The following is a 9,606-nucleotide window of genomic DNA, read 5'->3' as shown; positions in this document are numbered from 1 at the left end:
TCGGCGCTTCCTGGGCCTGCTCGGTGCTCGACCGTCCGCCCTGCGTTGCCGCTGCTCTCCGCTGTTGCTCCGGCCGTCATGTCGACCGCAATGAACTTCGGGACCAAAAGCTTCCAGCCGCGGCCACCAGACAAAGGAAGCTTCCCGCTGGACCACTTCGGTGAGGCGAGGCAAGGCTCAGGCTGCCGGCGGCCCGGGATCGGGTGGCAGCGTCTGGGGTGCTGAGTCTGGGTGATAGGGTTTGGAATGCTGTTTCTCGGTGACAGGTGACAGAGTCAGGGGTATTGGATGTGGGTGGCAAGGTCTGGGGTACTAGTTCTGGATAGCGGGGTCGGGGTGCTGGGATTGGGTGACAGGGTTATGGGTGTAGGATCTGGGTGACCGGATTAGGGGTACTGGATCTGGGTTTAGGGTCTGGGGTGCTCGGTCTGGGTGGCAGTTTGGAGTGCTGTTTCTCTGTGATAGATGGCAGGGTCAGGGGTACTGGATCCGGGTGGCAGGGCTTGGGGTACTAGATCTGGGTGATAGGGTCAGAGGTGCTGGATTTAGGTGCACTGTCTGAGGAGTTAGATGTGGATGACAGGAAATGGGGTGCTGAGAGCCCAGGTGTGAGGCACTGGATCTGAGAGACAGCGTGTGGGGTGATAGACCTGGGTGGCAGGGTCAGGGGTGTTGGATTTGGTTACCAGGACCCGGGATGCTAGATCTGGTGGGTGGAGTCTGAGGTACTGGACCTGGGAGTGCAGAGCAATTAGAGCTCCAGGCACCTCTCAGAGGCCCGTGTGAGTGCAGGTAGGGAAACTGAGTCTCGACGATCCCTATTTCAGAGAGCCACCTGCCGTGGCACAGTCCTTCCAAGTGAGAGCTCCTTTAGACTTGGGTCTAATGTGACCAGGACTGGGATGGGCTCCGGGAATAGAACTCAGTTAAGCTCCCCTGTGGCTAGCCCGGGAGCCACCATCCCTCCCCAGCTTGAGGCTCTGGTCTTCAGTGAACATTAGGCAAAGAAATATTTTCAAAAAGCTTTTTGATATCCAATTTGGGGCTGGAACCCGGACTTGGCACATGCTGGGCAAGTGCTCCACCTCTGAACTGTGCCTCCAGCCCAGAGGATTTCCATCCACAGTTCTGACGTCTACAGTTAAAGTGCCTTTTGGAAAACTGAAACCTGTGAAGGAAAAAAAAAAAAAACTTGCAAAAGGTTTTGGACAGTCTCATGAACTGGGGCCTAGCATGCCCAGGAACAGGAGGCCCTGAGTTCAGTCTTCAGCACTACAAAAATAAGAATAAAAATAAAATAAAAAAATAATAATGTCGGGCGGTGGTGGCACACGCCTTTAATCCCAGCACTCGGGAGGCAGAGGCAGGCGGATCTCTGTGAGTTCGAGGCCAGCCTGGACTACCAAGTGAGTCCCAGGAAAGGCGCAAAGCTACACAGAGAAACCCTGTCTCGAAAAAAAAAAATAATAATAATAAAATAAAAAAAAGGAAGAAAGAAAAGAAAACAAACAAACACCCCCACCCCCAACCTACCAGGAACAAAACCACCAACCCTGAGAAATGCTGCTGACATGTGGTGTTTAGGTGGCTTGTTAGTGTAGACTGAGCATTGTGTGAATTTCTATGGAGACTCCATCTCGAGGGACAGCTTTAGAGATGATTGTCGTTTTAAATAGTATTTATGTATTTAGTGTGTTTGAGGGTGTGCCATGGTACACATGGGGTCAAAGGATAACTTGTGGGAAGTGGGGGGGTGTCTGTCTCTCTGCCACATGGGTCTTGGAAATCACACTCAGGTTGACAGTCTGGGTAACAAGTACCTTTGCCCACCGAGCGCTCTAATCTCCTTGGATTATTATTTTCTTCACCAACATTTCATTGGGAAGTTTCCCATTTTTAAAATTTATTTTAAAAAATTTTAACTTTATGTGTGTCTGAGTTTAACTTTATATGTGTGTATCTGCGTGTATATGTGTGCATCTGAGTGCACTGTGTGCATTTTTTGCATGTATGTGTATGCATCTGAGTGTATGTGTGTATATCTGACTGTATGTGTGTGCATCTGAGTGCATATGTGTATAACTGACTGTATGTGTACATCTGAGTGCATGTGTATGCATCTGACTGTATGTGTGTGCATCTGAGTACATGTGTATGCATCTGAGTGCATATGTATGCATCTGACTGTATGTGTGTGCATCTGAATGCATGTGTGTGCATCTGACTGTGTGTGTGCATCTGAGTGCATGTGTATGCATCTGAGTGCATGTGTGTGCATCTGTGTGTGTGTGCATCTGAGTGCATGTGTGTGCATCTGAGTGCATGTGTATGCATCTGACTGTATGTGTATGCATCTGAGTGCATGTGTGTGCATCTGTGTGTGTGTGTGCGCATCTTAGTGTATGTGTGTACATCTTGAGTGTGTATGTGTGTGCATCTGAGTGTATGTGTGTACAGCTGAGTGCATGTGTGTGCATCTGAGTGTATGCACCACATGTGTGCAAGTACCCTTGGTGACCAGAAGAGGGTGTTTGATCCCTTGGAGCTGGAGTTACAGGCATTTCTTAGCTGTCCAATGTGGGTGGTGGGAACCAAACTCAGTTCCTCTACAAGAGCAGCCGGTGTTGATAACCAGTGAGCCATCTCTTCAGCCTCCTTGTTTGTTTTTGATTTTTATTTTGAAGTGATGGATATTGACCCCAAGTGATTGTATGCCAAGCATGGACTCTACCCCAGAGCCACATCCACAGCCCCAGGAAGGAGACAAATTTTGATGGAAACCATAGCACTGCCCTGCAGGCCGCTGTGTGAGCAGGTCAGGCCTTCTCTTTACAAACAGGACGCTGTCTTCCTTTTCTTTTTAGGTGAATGTAAAAGCTTTAAAGAAAAATTCATGAAGTGTCTCCGTGACAAGAATTTTGAAAATGCTTTGTGCAGAAATGAATCTAAAGAGTATTTGATGTGCAGGATGCAAAGGCGAGTACTCCTTCACAATTCTGCCTGGAGTTTCCATCCCAGCTTCCTGCAGCTCCCACAGCCTCTTCTGCCAGATGCCTATCAAGATGCTCCTTGTAGGCTGGGCGGTGGTGGCGCACGCCTTTAATCCCAGCACTCGGGAGGCAGAGGCAGGTGGATCTCTGTGAGTTCTAGGCCAGCCTGGTCTACAGAGCGAGATCCAGGACAGGTGCAAAGCTACACAGAGAAACCCTGTCTCGAAAAAAAAAAAAAAAAAAAGATGCTCCTTGTTCAGGCCTAGTGTTCTGCTTAGGTTTTTCCATTTTTTTTCTTGGAGTGTGTGTGTGTGTGTGTGTGTGTGTGTGTTGTGAGCCACCGTATGGGTGCTGGGAGCTGAGCCCTGGTCCTCTGAAAGAGCAGCAGACACTCTTCACTGCTGAGCTCTCTCTCCAGCTCCCACCGTATTTTTTGGGACAAGGTCTGTGGATGGCCTGGAGGTCACTGATTAGGCTCGGCTGGCCACAGGCCAGCCAAGGAGTCCTCCCATTTCTGCCTGCCAGTGCTGGGATTGCAAACTCGCCAGCACCCCCAGCATTCTTTATGTGGGTTCTGGAGGGGAAACTCAGGTCCGTTTTACCAACCCGGCTATCCTGGCCACATCACAGTGTTGCTTGGCAGGTGAGGTGGCACTGAGGCTGCCAGGCCTGCCCTGGGAACCGCTTTGTGAGTGACAGTCCTGTGCACAGCCCCATTCCTCAGAGCTTTGTGCCTGCCCTTCAGCTTTCAGAATCGCACATCCCAGCAGTGCTGGCTGAGCTGACAGGTTTCCATGCCCTTCACATTCTCAGCCCGTAAGAACACGCACTGTGCCGTCCCTTCCAGTGAAAGCTGTCTGGAATGTCATGGGGACAATAGGAGACTTAAGCAGTGATGGATGATGGTGCCTGCCCTCCCCCAAGTTCACTTTTAAGCAGAACAAAAACCAGCGAGCTGTGGCGAGTAAGAGCCGTGAACGTGAAGTGAAGACTCGGGTAGTGTGTCATCACACAGGCTGGGGGCGGGGTGTCTGTCGTAGTTGCACGCGCTGAAATTCCGGCACCTCAGTCTCTCAAGATGGGAGACGCCAATGGGCCCCTGAATCCTGCTTTCTTTCTTTGACAGATCCAGACAAGTCCCTGAGGTACAGTGTGGGGACGGCTAACTCTAAGGTCTTGTCCTGTTGTCACTGCTTCCAGGGGGCACATGGCTGGCACTGAGCCTCAGTGACTGCCTGTAGCCACAGAAGGTGGCCAAGAGTTTCCTCTTGGCTCTGCTGAGCTTTAGCAGAGGGACAACATGATGCCAGTCTGGGGATAAGGATGTGAGCAGGTCCTGCCTTCCCTAGGCTCAGTCCCTGTGTCTTGGTGTCTGCAAAAGGAGAGGTCCCCACAGACAAGCTGGGCAAATTCAGCAAGTAAGAGGACCTGTAACACAGGCCTGTCATCCCGGCAGCTCGGGAGACTGAGGCAAGAGGATGGAGAGTTTGGGGCTAGCCTGGGCTACAAAATTAGTTCAAGAACCATCTGGGCAATTTATTTATTTTTTAAATTTTTTTAAATTTAATTTAATTTTTTCTATTATCAGCTTGATACAGTACAAATTCTTATCCTAATAGTGAAATGTTTCACTATAGTTTGCCCAGTGATTGAGTAAGACCAAAACTTATTCTAAGCCACAGTCGTCCTAGGGTCCCCCCTGCTATGTAGCCTCCCTGGTTCTATGGGTTGCAGTCTGATTGTTCTTTGCTTTATATCTAGAATCCACTTATGAGTGAGCACATACCATGTCTGTCCTTCTGGGTTTGGGTTACCTCACTCAGGATGACATTTTCTAGTTCCATCCATTTACCTGCAAATTTCATGTTTTTCTCTGCTGAGTAGTACTCCATTGTGTATATGTACCACATTCTCTTAACCCATTCTTCAGTTGACAGGAATCTAGGTTGTTTCCAGGTTCTGGCTATTACGAATAATGCTGCTGTGAACACAGTTGAGCATGTATCTTTGTGGTATGATTGAGCATTCCTTAGGTATATGCCCAAGAGTGGTATGGCTGGGTCTTGATTAATTCTCAATTTTCTGAGAAACCACCATACTGATTTCCAGAGTGGTTGTACAAGTTTGCATTCCCACCAACGATGGAGGAGTGTTCCCCTTGCTCCACATCCTCTCTAGCATAAGCTTTCTTCAGTGTTTTTGATCTTAGCCATTCTGACAGGTGTAAGGTGGTATCTCAGAGTCATTTTGATTTGCATTTCCTTAAATGTCTTTCAGCCATTTGAGGTTCTTCTGTTGAGAATTCTGTTTAGCTCTTTAGCCCATTTTTTTATTGGATTGTTCAGTATTTTGATGTCTAGTTTTTTGAGTTCTTTATATACTTTGGAGATCAGTCCTCTGTCAGATGTGGGGTTGGTGAAGGTCTTTTCCCATTCTGTAGGCTGTCTTTTTCTCTTATTGATCATGTCTTTTGCCCTACAAAAGCTTCTTAGTTTCAAGAGGTCCCATTTATTAACTGTTGTTCTCAGTGTCTGTGCTACTGGTGTTATATTTAGGAAGTGGTCTCCTGTACCAATGCGTTCAAGAGTACTTCCTACTTTCTCTTCTATCAAGTTCAGTGTAACTGGATTTATGTTGAGGTCTTTGATCCACTTGGACTTGAGTTTCGTGGGCAATTTATTAATGTCCTATATCAACAAAATAAGAAAAACAGGGCTGAGGATATAGTTCAGTGGTAGATCACTACCTAGAATCCCCCAGTGAGGGGCTGGGGTGTGGCTCAGTGGTAGAGCCCCTGCCTAGAATCCCCCAGTGAGGGGCTGGGGTGTGGCTCAGTGGTAGAGCCCCTGCCTAGAATACCCCAGTAAGGGGCTGGGATGTAGCTCAGTGGTAGAGCACCTGCCTAGAATCCCCCAGTGAGGGGCTGGGGTGTGGCTCAGTGGTGATGCATTTCAGAGTGTGTGAGTTCCTGGGTTCTACCCACAGTATCCCCCACCCCCTGCCAAAAAAGAACAAAAATGAGCGGACTTGTTTTGACTCTAGTGCCTAGCACAGATCACAGTGGCTCCTGTGATTGCTCGGAGGGTGTGGCTGGTTTGCGGTCCCCTGGGAAGTGACTTAGTCTATGGGCAAGGCTTCTGGGCAGGACCAGCAGAGGGACTTCTTGCCTGTTTGTTAGTGAGTTAGTGCTGCCAGGCCTTCTGGTCCCCATGGGTCTGTGCCGCACTCAGCACCATGTGGAACAGGTGCCTCAGAGCCTGGAAGGAAGGACCCGCCCGCTTCTGTGACTTACAGGGCCCTGAGCTAGGTGAGTGCAGGCAAGCAAAGATGTTTCTGGTTTTGTCTGGTATTGGGAAGATTTTATTGTTTAGTTGGTGGGGTTTTTTGTTTGTTTGGTTTGGTTTTTTGGTTTTGTTGTTTAGTTGGTGGGTTTGGTTTTTTTTTTTTTTTAATTGTCTAGGCAAGGTCTGGCCTGGAACTTCTGGCAGTCCTCCTGCCTCAGCCTCCTGAGTGGGAGGATGACAAGTGTATGATACCATGCCTGGCTGGTCCATTATTTTGTTAGGCTAGTTGGTAATGAAATCATCACACATATACTTGAAGTTGATGTAGCGCATACACACACAAATGCATAAATAAATGCAATTAAAAATAAAATTAAATGCTGGGCAGTGATGGCGCAGGTCTTTAATCACATCACTAGGGAGGCAAGCGCAGGCAGATCTCTGTGACTTTAAGGCCAGCCTGGTCTACAGAGCAAGTTTCAGGACAGCCTGAGCTACACAGAGAAACCCTGTCTCGAAAAACAAAGATAAAATAAAATAAATAATAAATCACAGCATCCCTCCTTAGGCCTCATGGGCATGGGTAACCTCAGGGGCTGGCCTTGCAGCCCCCCTGTCCCCACTCCAGAGAGGTAAAGATGACAGGAGGCTGTGAAAACCTGTCACACTGTGCTTGGAGTGAGTGCTGCCGGGACAGTCAGTCATGGCTGCGACCTCGGGAAGGCGCCAGAGCTAGGGCTCGCCTGAGTGCTCCTGCTCCTGCCTTAGATATCTGAAGGACTTCTTTCTAGGTGGGTTCCCTTCGGAGGCAGAGGCACCTTGAAAGATTCCTTTGGCTGTGTGTGTGTGAGTGTGTATGTGTGTGTGTGTGTGTGTGCACGCGCATGTGCATTTTGTGCATGTGAAAGTCAACCTTGGAGCCGGGGGTGGTGGCATATGCTTTTTTTTTTAAAGATTTATTTATTTATTATGTACACAATATTCTGCCTGCATGTGTCCCTGCAAGCCAGAAGAGGGCACCAGATCTCATTACAAGTGGTTGTGAGCCTCCATGTGGTTGCTGGGAATTGAACTCAGGACCTCTGGAAGAGCAGTCGGTGCTCTTAACCACTGAGCCATCTCTCCAGCCCCAGTGGTGTATGCTTTTAATCCTAGCACACGAGGGCAGAGGCAGGCGGCTCTCTGAATTCAAGGCCAGCCTGGTCTACAGAGTGAGTTCCAGGACAGTCAGGACTGCTTCACAGAGAAACCCTGTCTCAAAAAAACAGAAAATAGGGGGCTGGAGAGATGGCTCAGATGTTAAGAGCACTGACTGCTCTTCCAGAGGTCCTGAGTTCAATTCCCAGCAACCACATGGAGGCTCACAACCATCCGTAATCAGATCTGGCGCCCTCCTCTGTATACATAATAAATAAATAAATCTAAAAAAAAAAAAAAACAGAAAATAAATAAAATAAAAAGGAAGTCAACCTTGGGTTTTGTCAGGACCGCCCATCCCACTTTGGAGACAGAGCCTCGCTGGCCGGGAGCTCACTGACCAGCCCTGCCCTCCCCACCCCTGTCCTCCTCAACTATGGGGACACTTACCTAGCCTCAGCTCTCCCAGGCTCTGCTCACACCTGTGGGGTCCTGTGCCACTGATGGCCCCGCCCACATCCTCAGCCCCTGCCCTTGTGAACTTGGGCTGACCTTGTGGCTGGAAGGGACCTTGGGGCTCACACAGCCTATTGGCTCCTCGCCCTGTGGGAGGGACACTGATCTCTGGGTCTGTTTTCTGTTTTAAAATGGGGGTGCTGGGAGGCCGGGCAGGCAAATGAGCATAAGAGCGTGGTCCCGTGACAGCATCTTTCTCCTCCAGGCAGCTGATGGCGCCGGAACCACTGGAAAAGCTGGGCTTTAGAGATGTGATGGATGAGAAGCCGGAGGCCAAGGACAAATGTTGAGAGGAGAGCTACAGACCCACGTCCCCAGCTGCCTGGAGCAGAGCCCTTCTGTCCACAGGGCCCGGGGACCTGAGACTCACCTCTGCTGCCCAGTGGAGGGCGTCCCCAAGTGGACTTTAGAGCATGGCCCAGCCCTGCAGCACACCCCAAAACGTCTCCTCAGCTGTCCTTGGTTTCCCTCCAGACAGTGGTTTTATTCTTCCGTTGTGTATGTCACAGGATTCTCTCAGGGGCCAACAGCGATGTGCTAAGATGTCCTGCCCTGTGTGGCCGTCACACCACAGAGCCCTGGACAGCTCTCCACACTGAGTCTTCCGACCAGAACCTGTCGGTGAAACCGTGCGACCACAGAACGTCTGCTTTCGTGCTCACAGACGCACACCGGCGTGCTTCCCTTTGTCTGTGTTCTTTTTGAACAAAACTGGAATACAAAGCAGGAAGTGAGAAACTCTTTGGCTTTTGACATATCTGACTTCTTGTTTTGTGTGTTTTGAGACATGGTCTCCTGTAGCCCAGGTTGGCCTCAAACTCCCTATGTAGCCAGGGATGACCTTGAACTTCTGATCCTTCCGCCTCCAGGCCTGCGGTGCTGGGATTACAGGTGTGCGCCCTTACACCAGGCTCCTGTGGTGTGGGGGTAGAACCCGGGCTCCCTGCATGCTAGGCAAGCACTCTACTGCCCGGAACTGTGTCCCCGGCACACTTTCCTGCTTCTTAAATGGCATTTATTTATTTATTTAGGGGAGCACTGTCCCAGTGTGTGGGCCAGAGGACAACTTACAGGGGTCATCTCTCTCCTTGCACACGCGGGTCCCAGGGATTGAACCCTGGTCCCCGGGCTTGGTGGATCTCACCCACTCAACTTCATTTTTCTAGGGTAGCGGCAGATGTCTTTCTCCTAAAGGTTGTTTTCTGGATGTCCCGAGATGTTTCTAAAACTAGGTTTTCCTTTCAGTAACCCGCTTGTACGCCTCCACAGGGGGGTCTCAAGCACCCGGGGGTCTCAAGCCAGCACTGGTAGATATGGAAACACGGAGTTCCTGTGCCATGCTGCAGAGCAGTGACCCTGGAGCGTGAGCCGTAAGCAGTACTGAGCTGCGGGTTGTTTAACATCCGGGGGCCTTTGTGCTGACGCGGGTGACTGGGGGCTTTTGCTGTGTGCAGGAATCCAGAGATGGCAGCAAAATGCCAATGCCAGGCGCCACCAGGCTCAAGCACCCTCAGATCTGTGCCTCCCCAGAGCTGTCGGAGAAGAGCTAGCCCAGACTGCTTGCCTGGCTCCTGTCTGACTGGTGAAGATGGGAAGAGATGGGGGTGGGGTATAGGTGTGGTGGCCCACATCTCTAGCACTCCAGAGGCAGGTGAATCTCTAAGTTCGAGGCCAGCCTG

At 50.1% G+C, this 9,606-nt stretch overlaps 1 protein-coding gene across 4 annotated transcripts; it reads left to right on the top strand.

The window, feature by feature from the left end:
• On the top strand, positions 1–8,665 carry Cox19 (cytochrome c oxidase assembly factor COX19). 4 transcript variants are annotated; one of them, XR_013047863.1, is made up of 4 exons: positions 1–160; positions 2,865–2,976; positions 3,736–3,954; positions 8,133–8,665. XR_013047863.1 is itself a non-coding variant. In XM_006991110.4 (3 exons), exons 1-3 carry the CDS (start codon positions 79–81, stop codon positions 8,215–8,217), a joined length of 279 nt encoding a protein of 92 aa, XP_006991172.1. In that variant the 5' UTR covers positions 8–78; the 3' UTR covers positions 8,218–8,665. The 4 variants fall into 4 exon arrangements, 2 of the variants coding, with proteins under 2 accessions (XP_006991172.1, XP_076417426.1); XM_006991110.4 differs by lacking the exon at positions 3,736–3,954 and having other exon boundaries at positions 8–160; XM_076561311.1 differs by lacking the exon at positions 3,736–3,954 and having other exon boundaries at positions 10–160; positions 2,865–2,980; positions 8,137–8,665.
• The last annotated feature ends 941 nt before the right edge of the window (positions 8,666–9,606 follow it).

The sequence above is a fragment of the Peromyscus maniculatus genome, chromosome 23 (assembly GCF_049852395.1).
Source record: "Peromyscus maniculatus bairdii isolate BWxNUB_F1_BW_parent chromosome 23, HU_Pman_BW_mat_3.1, whole genome shotgun sequence".
Classification (NCBI taxonomy): Eukaryota; Metazoa; Chordata; class Mammalia; order Rodentia; family Cricetidae; genus Peromyscus; species Peromyscus maniculatus.
This window is presented reverse-complemented; position numbering and strand designations above follow the sequence as displayed.

What these genes read in the sequence shown, in the direction of transcription:
- Cox19 (XM_006991110.4), top strand. Translation starts at nt 79, where the DNA reads ATGTCGACCGCAATGAACTTCGGGACCAAAAGCTTCCAGCCGCGGCCA. An exon ending in CTTCCCGCTGGACCACTTCG is followed by an intron (nt 161 to 2,864) that starts GTGAGGCGAGGC and finishes TTTTCTTTTTAG; the next exon opens with GTGAATGTAAAAGCTTTAAA. An exon ending in TTGATGTGCAGGATGCAAAG is followed by an intron (nt 2,977 to 8,132) that starts GCGAGTACTCCT and finishes TTTCTCCTCCAG; the next exon opens with GCAGCTGATGGCGCCGGAAC.